Source organism: Micromesistius poutassou (genome assembly GCF_964030765.1).
Source record: "Micromesistius poutassou genome assembly, chromosome: 19".
Lineage (NCBI taxonomy): Eukaryota > Metazoa > Chordata > Actinopteri > Gadiformes > Gadidae > Micromesistius > Micromesistius poutassou.
The window spans coordinates 4,495,354-4,511,135 of NC_140289.1; the positions used below are offsets into that span (position 1 = coordinate 4,495,354).

General features: G+C 45.5%; 1 protein-coding gene and 1 pseudogene across 3 annotated transcripts in view; one reads left to right on the forward strand and one right to left on the reverse strand.

Moving 5' to 3' along the window:
• The first annotated feature begins 1,696 nt into the window (after positions 1-1,696).
• On the forward strand, positions 1,697-4,844 carry ccn2a (cellular communication network factor 2a). Of its 2 annotated transcripts, XM_084484145.1 has the most exons (5): positions 1,697-1,970; positions 2,343-2,562; positions 2,697-2,951; positions 3,072-3,283; positions 3,422-4,844. In XM_084484145.1, the coding sequence occupies exons 1-5, from the start codon at positions 1,908-1,910 to the stop codon at positions 3,716-3,718; spliced, it is 1,047 nt and encodes a 348-aa protein (XP_084340271.1). In that variant the 5' UTR covers positions 1,697-1,907; the 3' UTR covers positions 3,719-4,844. The 2 variants fall into 2 exon arrangements, with proteins under 2 accessions (XP_084340271.1, XP_084340270.1); XM_084484144.1 differs by having other exon boundaries at positions 2,697-3,283.
• Positions 4,845-10,736: 5,892 nt separating this feature from the next.
• LOC311364263 overlaps positions 10,737-15,782 on the reverse strand; it is a 7,790-nt pseudogene continuing 2,744 nt past the window's right edge. The window contains exons 3-8 of the transcript XR_014684215.1: positions 14,938-15,006; positions 14,596-14,682; positions 13,326-13,712; positions 12,242-12,537; positions 12,035-12,154; positions 10,737-11,256 (exon numbers count right to left, since the gene is read on the reverse strand). The product of XR_014684215.1 is annotated as an uncharacterized misc_RNA (transcript). The remainder of the gene's footprint in view (positions 11,257-12,034; positions 12,155-12,241; positions 12,538-13,325; positions 13,713-14,595; positions 14,683-14,937; positions 15,007-15,782) is intronic.

Consider the following 15,782-nt stretch of genomic DNA (forward strand, 5'->3'; position numbering starts at 1 on the left):
ACATGTTAGATACATGTTTTTTTAGATTGTGCAGTAAAATTGCAAGCACACATTTAACATTAAAGTCAGTGTTAAAGACGGCCAGGTCAGTCCTTGCTGACCCTAGTCACCTCAGCTCTCACCTCTAACTACAGTAGGGCACTCCATCACTATATTACATTGACTTTCCATGATTATTCCCCTATTATTCTCCCCCACCCTAACTGTGAGACTCTCTTTATTGTACTGTATTTCCTAAGTGACGCACTTAGGCTGGCGAGAAAAAGCACAAAGGCAGCCCAATTCCACTTTTCTACATCCGTATCAGACACATAATTTATCTCAACGTGAATTGGAAATCATGAATGAACCTCTTACTCCCCGTTAAAGCCCTAGAGTACAGAACATCTTCAGTGCAGAGAGGCAGTTGTGTGTGTGGGAGTAACTGTGTTTGTGCGTATGTGTGTGCGTGTGTGTGTGTGTGTGTGTGTGTGTGCGTGTGTGTGTGTGTATCTGTGTGCGAGTGTGTGTATGTGTGTGTATTTGTGTGTAAAACCCTTTGTGTGTGTGTGTGTGTATTTGTGTGTAAAACCCTTTGTGTGTGTATGTGTGTGTATGTGTGTGTATGCGTGGGTGCTCGTGCGTGTGTATGCGTGACTGTGTGTGTGTGTGTGTGTGTGTGTGTGTGTGTGTGCATGTGTGTTGGTGGGGGGAGACTCAACCTGTTCAGGGTCCTTATTCCGCCTTGCTCATACTCCCCAGATCGTCCTTGTATCAGCCACTGATGTCAGCGCACAGGAATGCCACGGTGCTGTTCCAGGGCCGGCCTCCATAGATCTACGGGTGACATAGTTGTTACAGGACCATAGTGGCCTCCCACGTCTTCTGGGCTGCTGCTGTGGGACCAGGGGGGAGGGAGGGAGGGAGAGAGAGAGAGAGAGAGAGAGAGAGAGAGAGAGAGAGAGAGAGAGAGAGAGAGAGAGAGAGAGAGAGAGAGAGAGAGAGAGAGAGAGAGAGAGAGCACTCGGGGACCTGGAGCTCAGCCGAGGAGCACCAGCTGCCATCAACACGTTTAACACAGGACACCTTTCATCTGGGAACACATTGTCATGATTTCAATGTTGAACCAATGAGAGATGAATACAACATTCATGCCAAAGTCATTCCATATTTTTTGGAGATTACGTTTGTTTATTCCCCCCCCCCCCCCCCTTCCCATCCATTATTTAGTTTTCAACCTGTTGTTTGAGTCATGTAACATTCTTTTGAAAAAAACATATATGTCTACATACACATAGTGTATATTCAAAATGCTAATATTTATAGGGTACCGGCTGTCTTGTTTGTGAAGTCAGTGTTGAGGAATGCCCAGTGTGGGGTCCGACCAGACTCCCCCCGCCCCTCCCCAGATGAAAGCCCCCGGGGAGAGGGCTGTGGTTGTTTGGCCCGGGCATCGGAGCACTGCCTTCAGACAGCAGGAATGTGGGATGTCTGGAACGGAGAGGGCAGGAAGCAAGGGAAGGAATGCCAGCTATGTCCATGTTTGTCTAAGGGGGCCGACTCTCCATTCACCAAGCACCCCCCCCCCTCCCTACCCCTACTCCCACCCGCCCTCACACACCTCCCCTCTTCATCCCCAGTGACGCGCAGCAGGGCCAGCGTGTATAAAGGAGGCAGCTCTCTGCAGTCAAAGATCAGAACGACTCCTCTACTCAAGCTAACCTCATAGCTTGCACCAAGAGAAGAGAACCCAAAACACAAGGAGAAAAACGAAAAAGCCAGGAAGCAAACTGACGAGATCAGCTTGATCCGACACTGAGATACCTACCGAACTCCCGGCTCCTCAGCTGAATACCTGAACCTAAGACGAAAGGAAGTTTTTTTGGGAAGATTCTCTAAACGCTCTTTTTTTTAAGGAAAAAGAAAAGATGTCTCCAGGAATGACCCGAGTGATTTTGCTGCCTTTCCTGTGCCTCCTGCTCTCCTACATGGTAAGTTCCTCACTCGATTTGGACAACTCCACAGCGAAATGAGTGTTGTACATACAAAGCTGTTTCTCGCAGTGGTTCAGTCTATTACTTCTACTACTATAATACTACTGTGAGTAACAAAGAGAGGACAAGAACATCCAGTCTCTCGAGAATCTCAACAGTCTCAAAACTTGCATGACTATCGAGCTCAACTCTTTTCCATAGTCTACTGTACATTGATATGCCATCAAGGAACATAGCACAGGACAGCATCTCTGTTCCTGAACGTGTAAGCTCACCATGGGCACAAACACCCATGGACCTCACTCTATCGGTTGAACCATCCAGTGTATCTCACCTTGTGTCCCCCCCTTCTCTCCTCTCTGTGTGCAGGCTGCCGGCCAAGAGTGCACGGGCCAGTGTGATTGCCCCTCATCTCCCCCTGAGTGCCCGCTGGGAGTGAGCCTGGTGATGGACAGGTGTGGCTGCTGCAGGGTGTGCGCCAAACAGATGGGAGAGCTGTGCACCGAGAGGGACATCTGCGACCCCCACCGGGGCCTCTACTGTGACTTCGGAGGGGCACCGATCAACAGAAGGATCGGAGTGTGTGCTGGTGAGTTATCACAAACATGCAACTCCTTCAGTCATCGGTGGAAGAGTCTCAAAGAGGCTCAAACTCCCCTATTCGTCTTAAGCCTTAAACCTTCGCATGAGGACTGACCCCGGTCTTCTTCTTGTTTTCTCCAGCCAGGGACGGAGCCACCTGTGTGTTCAGTGGCATGGTGTACAAGAGCGGCGAGTCCTTCCAGAGCAGCTGCAAGTACCAGTGCACCTGTATGGACGGCGCCATCGGCTGCGTGCCCCTGTGCTCCATGGACGTCAGGCTGCCCAGCCCTGACTGCCCCATGCCCAAACGCGTCAAGGTGGCCGGCAAGTGCTGCGAGGAGTGGGTGTGCGACTCGCCCTACACCCACAACAGCTTCATGGGCTCTGCTTTGGCCGGTGAGTTTGTAGATTGTCACAGCAGCTTCTATTCTAGTGTCCACTTGTACATTGAAGTGATTATGCTCACTACATGTCGGTGCAGCTTTTTAACCCTGTTCCCTCTGTTTAACCCCACAGCCTACAGAGAGGAGGAGACCTTCGGCCCAGACCCCTCCATGATGAGGGAGAACTGCCTGGTTCAGACCACAGAGTGGAGCGCCTGCTCCAAGACCTGCGGCCTGGGTATCTCCACCCGGGTGACCAACGACAACCGCGAGTGCCGTCTGGAGAAGCAGACCCGGCTGTGCATGGTCCGACCCTGCGAGTCTCACCTGGAGCAGAGCATCAGGGTGAGTCTCGACCCCAGCCCACTCCACACAAAACTCCACAGAAAGTTTACAATCCGGATGGATCCAAAATGGCCACCAGTCCACCCCCATTGAGAGTCTCACTGACCTGTCTGTCTCTGTTTCTTTCTCTGCCAACAGAAAGGAAAGAAGTGCATCCGCACCCCAAGGGTCTCCAAGCCCATGAAGTTTGAGATCTCCGGCTGCACCACCACCAAGTCCTACAGGCCGAAGTTCTGCGGCGTGTGCCTGGACGGCCGCTGCTGCACCCCCCACAGAACCACCACCCTGCCCATGGAGTTCAAGTGTCCCGACGGGCAAGTGATGAAGAAGCACATGATGTTCATCAAGTCCTGCGCCTGCCACCACAACTGCCCCGGCGAGAACGACATCTTTGAGTCCATGTACTACAAGAAGATGATGGGAGACATGGCCTAAGGCACAGCACAGGTTGAACTTTAGACCTGATAAGAGAAAAAAACGAAGAAAAAATGAAAAAACAAACGCACGAACAACAGAACTCTACATCGCAATTTTTTTGCAGCTCAGTATATTATTTGTTTGTTTTTTTGCGTCTAGCCAAAACGTATCATATCTGTCGTTGTATCGAGGCCGTCCTGACACGACCGTGTGTTACGGTGACACCGGCCTCTTCGTAGAGTCTGACTGAGGGCTGCTTAGCAGCTCCAAAGAAAGTAAAAAACCCTGCACTAGAACTTCCCCCCCCCCACCCGCCCCCTACTGTCACCGTCCTACTACAGTATGTAAAACCCGTCCGTTCTCGTGTACACTTCGTCCAGAAATTTGACCTCCCGCCTTATTTAGGTGGGATACCCCCCCACCCCACCCCCCCCTTACCCTGTCCCTTCCTACCCTCCCCCTCCCCCCCTTTAGACCAGACCTAACTTTAAACAGCTGCAGAGGGATAAGCAAAAGCCAGTCTTCCCCTGTACAAACAGGTCTGAATGTGTCCTTGTTAGTGTTTGTTTGTGTGTCATGTATGTGTGTATGTGTGCGAGTATGTGCGAGCGGGAGAGAGAGTGTGTGTCTATGCACCTATGGTAGCAGAGGCCTGAATGGCGGCTTTGTCTCATTCTGTGTCTAGTGGCGATTTGGAGAACGGGGAATGTGTGAGGGAGAGGTCAGCAATTGCGCCCCCCGGCACGCCCAGCGGGTAGAGTGATGGCGTTAGGGTCGCATATTGGAACAAGGCTCGCTTGCTTTCCCTTAAGGCTTTGCCACGGCACTGAGAAAAGAAACAAAAAACGGAAAGACGTGTTGACTTTTACTAATTTCAGGTCAGAGGAAAGGAACAAAGTTTGTATTTTGTACAACGAAAAAAAATGACTGGAAGAATTGTTACATTTCTTTTGCTTTGTGTAAATGATGTATATATTTGTACAGGAGAAGTTAATTTAAAAGGATGACCCATGTTGTTTGGTCCTCCACTTTATGTACCGAAAGTGTCTTTTTGTTTTTGTCTACTGTTTTTTACTATTTTATTGAGAAGTGTGACAGAGAGTTACATGTTTTCACCTTTGTAGCTGGAAATAAAGTGCTATATTTTTTTATACAAACATGATGATTGGCTTCAATTATTCACTCTTGTACTTTTGAATCTAGAAAAGTACCTATAATATATAGAATCTATAATATATTATTAACTCCAACAGAAAAGTAACAAACATGAAACTGTGTCCTAAAATCAAAAAGCAAAAAGCAAAATTTGAAGGGGGTCTCAAATTTCGTCAAAAAAAATATATATATTTTTTTTATTGTCACTAATGGTCATTTAAATGTGTTTAAGCTCACCGTGTCCAGTATTCAGAATTTTAAACATTTATTCACAAATATGTTCTATTTCTTCCGAGCCAGCCAGTCCTGTGCGCGTATGCAAATTAGCCATGTGCGCCAAACAGAAGAAGGGCCCTATCTCTTGCGCCCGGTGCAATTGACTTTGCGTCGATTTCTGCAAATGTGGTCTCGCATCCTTTGTCAGCCCTTACAAACATTTGCGGAATGTGTTCCTCCTCGAGGAACGGGTAAAGTGGGGAGGCATCTCTTTGCGCAGAGTGGCTATATTGTGGAGGACGGCGCATGCAACAATTACATCGCATGCCCGTTCCGGACAAACTCTTAGTCCACGTAGGCATTGGAATCTGGACTTCAATATCCCGAATGTATTTTCAATCTTAACGCGGGTTCTGCTGTGTGCCAGGTTAAATGTTGTCTGTGGTCCAGGAGCGGGATTAGGGTACGGGGTGATGAGCGTCGGGAGGCATGGATACCCTTGATCTCCTAGGAGATCCCCATCGAATTGCCCTGCGATCAAATACAAACTTTGAGCTATCTTGCACAAGCACAACAATTATATGAGGTCTATGATATGTTCATAATGCAACGCACCCTGTTGAAATGTATTGCTCACATTGGATGTGTGCCATCAATGCACCCAATTACATTAGGAAATCCTGAAATATAACACCCAGATGAAAAGTCAACAAGGAGCCATTTGGGAACACTTAAAGTAGATAATGCTGACCTGCAAGTTGGTGAAACTCCATTTTCATGCGTCTCGTGGGTTTATGGCCTGGAAAAACGATGAAGTTACGCAACAACCGCTTCAGCGCAAGACAGACGCACTGAGTGGCAGACTGTAGCTTTGTGTGCTCAGCATCTCCTACACTGTACAAAAAGCTACCCGTCGCAAAAAAACGGAAAGCTATGCAAATTGTTTGTAGTGAACTGAGGGCAGATCCACGATTGGTAACATTTGCAATGTAGGGTTGGAAAAGGCTAGGAATTTAAATATATCAAAGAATCACGTGAAAAACTATATCTCTCCAGCAAAAAGTCATCCGGAAAGGACAATATGTCGTGCCATGGTCTAATTAATTCTCTCTGTGAATTGCACAAATTATTTGCGCTCCGATATCAATAGGCGAACACGTAAAAGCTGCGATAAACGCGGGTTTAAATAGCCTACTCTGAGCAAAACCGGGTTATCTTCCAAACTTAACCTGCGCAAAACCTGCTCCGACCAGGTTTGATTGAGAGCATATGTTTCTATAGCAACTTACATACCGTGTTCATTTTGGAACGGAAAACCTAGGGTTGCCGCTAACCCTGGGTTAACTTAGCTGGGTAAGTGATAAAACCGGCTTTGTGGAACACCCCTCAGCTCAGAACTACAATAGCCTACGCTTACACACACTACAACGAAATACGACGACGAAAAAAAAAAAATAAATAAATAAATAAATGTAAAAAAAAATGACCTGCGCACAAATGTTTTTTTTTGGACCTGCGCGCGCAGGTAAAAAAAAAAAACATGCGCGCGCAGGTCCAAAAAAATATGCGCGCACAGGTACAAAATAATATATGCGTGTGCAGGTCCAAAAAAAAAATGCACGCGCAGGTCCAAAAAAAAACATTTGCGCGCAATTATTTTTTTCATAATTTTTTTTTTGATTTTTTTTTATTATTTTGATTTTTATTTTTTTAGATACATTTTTTTTAATAATTTCTTTTTTATAAATTTTTTTTTTTAATATATATATATATTTTTTATAAAATATTATGTCAAAGATTATTCATACGTGTGAAACTGCATAGAAATAGCGTGTGGATTGTGGAAACATTTTTTTCCATAGGGCTGCATGAATGAACATGAATGAAGTATAGTAGGCTATGCCATGCGTTAAAATAATAATAACCATAAGACATTCGAGCAAAGTATATTCCAGGCTTCCAAAACAAAAACTAGTTTTAGGGTAAATGATTGATTAAATGATTTGGGAAAGAACAGCTGATACAGCGGTAAGTTGTACTTTTAAATCAATGCATCTGCAAACACCGTACAGCAAACACGTATGTTCTTGACCCAGACATCGTGTACAAGCCCATTACTTTTAGGATTGATGAGTATTGATCGTGAGAAAACATAGTTTTACCGCGAGTGAGTGTTTAAAAGAATGAATGAATGCGGGTGATGCTTGGTGCGCGTGTGTGTGCTAAACACACATCTGTCTAAACACACGCAAATTAAACACGTAACACATAATGCAGTCCATTGCGATGTATATTAACAGGGGGACACATGCATATTAATCAGCGCCGTCGTATAGGGGGGAAAGGTTATGACAATTATAAGGGCCCACAGCCCGCTAGGGCCCACACACAGCCCCCAGTAGCCTCTATGACAAAATGATTATGCATACACTAATATATATTCATATGAATGAATCCGAATTAAAACAAAGCCACAAATCATACAATATTCTAATTTCAATAATTTCAATTATCCCCTTGGCCCCTTCTTAAAAAATGGTTTGGTCCACACCGCAGTTCCCAGGGACGTGCACAGGAGTTTTAAGGGGCAGGTGCCGAATTGTTGACAGGGGGGGCGGGGGGTGTTGGATCGCAGACGAGCACTATTGCGGGCGCGATTGTTGACGGGGGGGGGGGGGGTTGGATCGCGGACGAGCGCTATTGTTAACGGGGGGTTGGAATTGCGGACGAGCGCTATTGCGGGCGCGATTGTTAACGGGGGGGGGGGGGGGGGGGGGGGGGGGCGTTCGATCGCGGACGAGCACTTTTGCGGGCGCAATTGTTGAAGAACACTCAGAGGGCACTTTTTAATACGAGGCAAAAAGGGCAGGGGCTCAAGCACCCCTAGGGCCCTATGTGTGCACGTGCCTGGTTCTTCCCATAGTTCTTCCTCATCGGAAGTGAGTGAGCGATGAGACTTACAGTGAACAAACAATCCAATTTAAACTTTAATTGAGATTAGATGAGGCTTGTTGTTTTTGATATTTGTTTTACAACAACGTATTCCATGTGCTCTTTGTTTCACTTGCACATTTAAGTTAAATGCTACATATTTACCTGTGGACTTGAGCCAGGACACTTTGTTTTTTGCATATCAGTGCTTGATTGTTAAATACAATAAAATACCCACACCTATTTGTTGAGTGGTAAATGTATTTGCAATCAGAGGTGTAATAACGTGTTGCAAATCAGGGAAATGAGAATAAGACAATTAATAATACATAATGTAGGCTACATAATAATACTCTGACTTGTTAAGTCGTTAAATGTAAAAAAGGAAACAAATTGGGTGTATTACACCAGGCACCGTCAAGAACACTGAAAAACAAGAACATTTAAGGTGGAAATGAATGGGGTAGAGGGGCCCACACCGATATTCATTCAGGGGGCCCAGAATTCCTAGCAACTGCCCTTCATATTATGAACACAAGTCGACAACGATAATGTATACAATACTGGTAACAAACGATGTTTGTTAATGTATTGCCGCATATCATTAAATAGACCCACAGTTGCGGCCATCGAGGACCGCGTCCGCATATGTTTTAAGTTGTCTTTGCCGCAATTTACATGACGAATCAGTGTTTCTGAAGTTGGAGAAGAAAACGCTATTCCATGTGTTAATTATGTTATTATTTGGCCATAAACTGAGCCATTTGAAGTTTGAAATTCATGTGGTCATGCATCTGTCTCAGCGGAGAATGCAAACGCGCTGTCAAAAATTCTCGTCAAGTCTCGTCAAGTCTCAAGTCTCGACTTGACGAGAAACTCATGCGTCAAAATGCGTTGGCTCTTAAAGGGGATGGGAGATGCCACTCTCATTGGTTTATTGCATGTTACGCCCAAAACACACCTACGGGTTTCAGCCCAACCCATTTTAGATTTGCGCCGGGCGCAAAGCTAATTTATCTAGCTGTCATAATAGCAACAGCGCCATAGAACCGCCCACAAAGTACTTTGACTTTGCGCCTTGACGTCTGCTAAGTATGCTATAGGCCTACTGCATGAGAAAAATTTAGATCGATATTGCGCAACAAACGGGAGATGGGGACCCCCCCGAATATTGAAGGGTATTTCGCACACTGCTTGAGACTGATGAGTTGGTCCTACACATCAACCTGATAACCAGGCCAGGTGTATGGGTGGGTTACACATCAACCTGATACACAGGCCAGGTGTATGGTGGGTTACACTTGGCTTCTTTGTAGGCCTATGTGTAAAGACTGGATGTGTTTATGTTCATACATGTTATGTGTATATTTGTTTTTGTGAATTCTGGTCTTCATTAAGCATGACTTTAAGTTTGTGTGTGTGTGTGTGTGTGTGGGGGGGGGGGGGGGGGGGGGGGGGGGGGGGTGTCAAGGGTTTCTGCACTGACCTCTATGCGGCACTTCAGTTTCAAATATGTTTTCCGTTTTAAAAAACGTCATGAATAAAGCTATTTTACTATTAGAAACACTGGCAAGAGGTCAGCTTGTTGCACAAGCCTTTCATTCAGAGAAGCCTTCATGGCCGGAAAAGGTAAAAAAATAAATAAACATGTGTTCTATGTCGCTATCTAGTGGTCACTCTAAAACACATCTATGTACTCTATACCACTGCTATACCAATAAAATACAAAAATACACCTTTTATTACTTTCCATGACAGTAAAGTTGAAACTATAAATTGTTATGTAATGGTGTGCTATGCCAAAATGTTTTTTATGTAGTCATGTAATATTTGAATATTTATTTATGTCTTTAAATATTTTACTATCTGCTCTTTTGGGAACGGCTCCAACTTGAACACTGTGTGTGTGTCTATGGTGACTCATCTTCTCAACTGCTCAGCAACAAGACAAACACAACCAAATCTAGTGTCAATACGTTCATATGTCTTGTCTACAATGAGGACTATTGTGTTATAGTTTAATAGTGTTTATTTATCATCTAGCATAATGTTTGCTTGTACAGCTTACTTTAAATAATATGTGGTCAGAAATCTTTTAGGTTTATATATTATATATATATAAAAAAAAATATATATATATACAGTATATATATCAAAAATAATCACCTGTTTGCTATTGAATTGTTTAGCCTTGGTATTGTTTTCAGACAGTCAAAATGATTTACCAAACCGTTTTGTTCCACCAGAATAATTATCCAATTTATTTGGTTTTCCTACATAAATCGCATACAATTAAACAATACAATCCACTCATTTGTTGGCTAAAAATGTCCAATTATTGCCTTGGCTTTCAGTTGTAGCTATTACACATAAGCATAGCCATGCGTAAGAATCAATAGCTTTGTACATTTGATTAGGAAATTACTGTACATTTCTACTTTTTTAACATGTGATGAATCTAACAACGCTCATACTCTTCTCATGAATCGATGTGAAGTGCTGGCATTATTCGAGAAGCAGGCAAGGTACTTGCACTAAAGCAATGGGAGAGCCAGAGAGCCAGAACGAGGGAGAGAGGGAGAGAGAGAGCGAGACAGAGCGAGAGAGAGAGAGAGAGAGCGAGAGAGAGAGAGAGAGAGAGAGAGAGAGAGAGAGAGAAATAGAGAAACTAGAAACAGTGAGAGTAAGCGAGAGAGAGAGAGAGACATGGAGGGTTAACAGCTGAAGTGAAAGAGTGAGGGAGTGACACTCCAAAGCTATTGAAAACAAGAAAACAGCATGTAGCAATTAGCATATGAATATACTAACATGTAGTATAGGCTCCATGATGACATAACGTCATACAGAAAGAAACAACAACGCTCTGTGCTGTTTCTTATATTCGTCATGTTGGGTCGCTATCTAGCTGTGACTTTGCAACTATGCTCTTTTAAACAAGCGGAGGCAATAGCAATGTAGGGGGGGGGGGGGGCAGGAGTCAGCATCCTCCAGACCTAGCCAAAGATAAAACACCCCCACGTCTCCTTCAACCCGACCACACCCTGTCTGCATCATGGAGAGAGAGATAGGCCGCTAAACACAAGCAGGAGCAACCTGGAAAGAGGAAGATGAAGGAGCTGAAGAGGGAGAAGAGGAAAGCGGTGTCCTCACGGCCAGCCACCAGGGACCCCTCAGCCTCGCCTCAGTTGGTGAAGCTTCTGAGCGACGCTCTCCAGCTCCGACTCGATAGCTGCCAGGCTCGCTATCTCTGGCTCCTGGTGATTGAGAGGGAGAGAGAGAGAGAGAGAGAGAGAGAGAGATACTTTCAAAAATACTCCTACAGTATCCAAAAAACGCACACACACACACACACACACATACACACACATACAAAGACACATTAGAAACACGCACACACATACACACACACACACACACACACACACACATTCACAAACACAAACTCACAAACACACAGATACACACACTGCAGCACTATCACCGCCCACTAACAAAAGTCTTTCCATCACTTTCTCTCTGTCAGCACTGGGCCATGCCGGAGGATACACTACAGTTATTCTACCATGGGGAAGATTTTCTTATATCACCAATTATGTTTCTTTGAAACCAATAAAGATGCAAACTTGGCACATGAAAAATAAATATGTTCTATTTTCCATTAGCCAAGTAACATTTCATTTTTACCACACACTGGCTGATCCACTGGTGTGCTATGTACAAATATTGGTACTATAACTACTTTATGTTATGTATCTTTTCCAACAAGTTTAACATTTCTGAACATCTCGTTCGGAAGAAAACGATGAGCCATCCATGGTCCAAGGAGTATTTTCTTACAAAATTAAGTTGGCGTGTCGACAAAAGTGAGAATGTGAGAATTTCCAGTTTTTTTCAACTGCAGTGACGGCTGCAGTTAAAAAGTGACAGGGTACAGGTCTAAAATAACCAGACGTAACAAGCAAGCTGAGCAGACGACATCACCAGTCATGACTCAGCGATTCCAGACAGGAAACAGGAAACGGAGAAACCTACCTCTGACTTCCTGATGGCACTCCCTTCCTCCTCCAACCCCCTCTTCTCCTCCGGCGCCCTGTGGAGCGCCATGTTCCTCAGCTCCTTCTCCTCGCGGCTCCTCTGGAGCTCGGCCCTCTTCACCTCCTCCCCCTGCTCCTCCTCCTCCTCCCGCTCCTCCTCCTCTCCCCCAGCAGCGGCGGCGGTCTCCCTGGAGTGGTGCGCCACCTCCTGCTGAGACGAGGACGTCTCCTCCTGCTCCTCCTTCTCAGACACGTTCTTCTTCCTCATCGGGAGCCTCTTGACCTGTCGGCTCCACCGGGCAAAATCGTTCCCTCGCCTCACCTCCTCCCCCTCCTCCTCCTCGTCTTCCTCCTCGGTTGCCGTGGCACCGTGAGGCAGGTGCGTGGATCTGGTTCTATTCAGAGCCTCCTCGTCCTCCTCTTCCTCCTCCTCAAAGGCCTTCTTCTTCCTCTCTTCAGATTTGGCGTCGTGGGAGTTCCTCGTTAGGTTGGAGTCATCATCTAGCAAGAGGAGATTACGGTTGAAGAATGTTATTGATTAATCGTTCTCCTTCTCTCTCTCTCTCTCTCTCTCTCTCAATCTCTCTCTCTCTCTCTCTCTCAATATTCCCCACCATCAGCAGGACTCTTCACTCCTTATAATGAAACGGCCCCCATGCCAGCTGGCAGCTTTTCCTGCTCTAGTCAATTATTTTACCTCTGCAAAAAATCACAAAAGACCATCCCCCTTTTTGAATGCAGAGGGTTTGTTTCCCCGCTGGAGATCACTGATGTGAGATAAGGAGCGACAGCACCCCACGGACCGCCGTGCTCATTGGTATTCTAGAGTGGGCCTTCTGGATTATATTAGATTCCACTGTGGAGAGTAAAGCATCAGATTCATCATCTGTGCAGCGCCGCGCGCCATCCATCGCTTTGTCTTGGGGAGCACATACCTAGCTTTGTTTGATGCTTCTCTTGATAGAGCACAGATATTTGTCTCTTTTGATATCCCCCCCAGTACATTTAACAAACCGACTAACGATTTACGGTTTGGATACTCATAAATATATTAAAATATTTGAGAGGTGTTTTATTCAGTACAATCAGTTCTACTGTTCTACTGACTTCTCATTAAATTAACCAGTATATTTGTTCAATTTCATAAAGTGTATTTATCTGAGACCAATTTGATTTCACAGCGAGTGACTACTTTGGATAAAAGTGTGATCTTACTGCTTCATGACTAAATAGTAAACAAGGACGCAGGCCAACAAGGGAAAATAACACGTTGAAGCAAAACAGCTTGCCTTTCTTCTCTTTGGTCACATGACGCACTCCCAGCTCCTCCTGAGAGCGATCTTCAGCGTGGCTACGTTTCTCCTCATACACTCCATCTTCTCCTCTTGCTCCTTCTCCAAATTCGATCGGATGCTTTCCTTTCTCAGGCCTGTCGGCCATCCAGGAGGAGATCCGTTCATCCGAGTCCTCCTTTTCTCCTCGGCTCTTACGCTCCGCCTCCTCCTTCTCCTTCTCCTTCCCTTTCCCGCCCGTCTCGTTCTGCTCCTGCCACTCTTCTGCCCTCTTCCTCTCTTCCTCCTCCTCCTCCTTGTGGTCTCCTTCCCCCGTCCTCCTCCTCTTCTGGGCTAGGATGGATTGCTCCCCGGGACCTCCCAGAGCCGCTAGCATGGATTGGTCTGGAAGGAAGGAAGGAAGGAAGGAAGGAAGGAGGGAAGAAGGGAAGGAAGGAAGGAAGGAAGTATGGAAGGAAAGAATGAGGGAAGGAAGGAAGGAAGGAAGGAAGGAAGGAAGGAAGGAAAGAAGGAAGGAAGGAAGGAAGGAAGGAAGGAAGGAAGGAAGGAAGGAAGGAAGGAAGGAAGGAAAGAATGAGGGAAGGAAGGAAGGAAGGAAGGAAGGAAAGAAGGAAGGAAGGAAGGAAAGAAGGAGGGAAGGAAGGAAGGAAGGAGGGAAGGAAGGAAGGAAGGAAGGAGGGAAGGAGGGCATGAAATGGAGGGACATTGCTTAAAGGAGGTGCTTACATGAAAAAGCACTTGAGGCAATGAAGTGGGTTTGTCATGATGGAAATGGAAGTCATGCCTTCCATTAGAGGAAGATATACAGCAGTAGCGTTTAGCATTATGCCGGAACCTAAAGTAATACATTTCCCCCTTCCCTTTCATCCTTCTCACTCGTTTTTTCAGTCTCTCTCTTTCCTTGATGTTTTAAAAGGAATGTTGTAATCCAAGCTTTTTTCAGGTACTTTCCTTCCTTACTTTTATAGAACGCTCACTCGACTGGAGATATACTGCATAGTTATTAACATTTAACGAGAAAAGATTTTTAAATTCCCCAAAACAAAACAAAGAGAATGACGTTAAGTTCAACGCAGTAAAAAAAAATACTATGTATAATACTTTAGTGTATTTTACATAACAAAACTTTGTTGCTACATTCCGGTAACAGTACATGTATCATGGTCTGTGAGATCCCAGCTGGTTATTGTGTAGGATATATGAGCGCCGTTGCCTGAGCTGACACTGCTATTTTTACAAAGAATGCCCCAGTGGTGTTCCAACTCACCAGCAGAATCCTCTGTCCCTGGAGGGATCTTGGTCACCTGATCTGCCACCATGATGTCACCATGCAGTTGAGCCCTCGTATTGGCCCCTGGGAATTAAGTTGGAGTTCAGAGAATGGTTGTCTGCCTGCATTGTCAGGCAGTTTATGAAGTGTACAATACATGTATGTAGCAATATATTATTTGTACTTCATTGAGTTCAGTCATTTCTCGATGATAAAACAAGCTGAATTTAAATCAAACAGTTTTATGTTTGTGTCAGTTTTAAGTTGTATATCTGCTAATGGACATCAAAACTTAGTGCAAAATTTCCCTTAATGCACTGTATAGGGTGTGTAGCTCACCTGAGACAGCGATGCCCTCCATCTCTCTCAGGAAGTTATGGTGGCGTAAGATGGAAAAAAGCCTGTCATCTGCAAAACAAACACACATGTGCATGCACACACACACACACACACACACACACACACACACAAACAAACAACAGCATTTAAATTGAGTCGGGTGCTGGTTAAACAATCTCTAAACACACCCATCCCAGTTCAACAATGCAGCAACGCCACAGGGCCAATGCACAGGTGCATGGCGGCCTCCGTCCCTGGGACTCAGCGCTTTGCTGCGGTGTACATCAGAGTTAATTGAGCCTGAAATGTTCTGCTTTGGAAGAGAGCAGGCGCAATTAATCACGGGTGCTTTACAGCAGCATAGACCAGAACACACATCGTTGTGGTTGTTTTTTCGCTGAGCAGCATGACTGCAGCAAGCATTCAAAAATAATACCCGAATACTGAAACGCAGTGCACTTTTTTTATTTGAATGGGTCGTTATTTGAACCGCCTTTCCTCACTCGCTCTCCCTCTCTTTCCCCCTCTCACTCCGTCTCTCTCCCTCTCTCTCTCACCGTGTCTCACTGTGTGCGAGTGTCCCTCCGCCTCTCCCTCTCCCTCTCTCTCCCGCTCTCTCTCACCGTGTCTCACTGTGTGTGTGTGTGTGTGTGTGTGTGTGTGTGTGACTCTCCCCCACCCCCTCTCCCTCCCACCTCCCCTCTCTCTCCAATACGTTTTGAAGGGTGCACGGTTTCCCTGTCAGAGGCTGCTCTGGGTAACAATAGCTGTGATTGATCTCCCTCATCCCACCCACACCCCACCCCTATCACAAACAAGGGCGAGGGAGATGGATTTAGACCAGA

Excerpts from the sequence above, each read along its gene's own strand:
- ccn2a (XM_084484144.1), top strand. The coding sequence starts at position 1,908 with ATGTCTCCAGGAATGACCCGAGTGATTTTGCTGCCTTTCCTGTGCCTC. Across the intron at positions 1,971-2,342 it reads GCCTCCTGCTCTCCTACATG|GCTGCCGGCCAAGAGTGCAC; the intron begins GTAAGTTCCTCA and ends CTCTGTGTGCAG. Across the intron at positions 3,284-3,421 it reads ACCTGGAGCAGAGCATCAGG|AAAGGAAAGAAGTGCATCCG; the intron begins GTGAGTCTCGAC and ends CTCTGCCAACAG.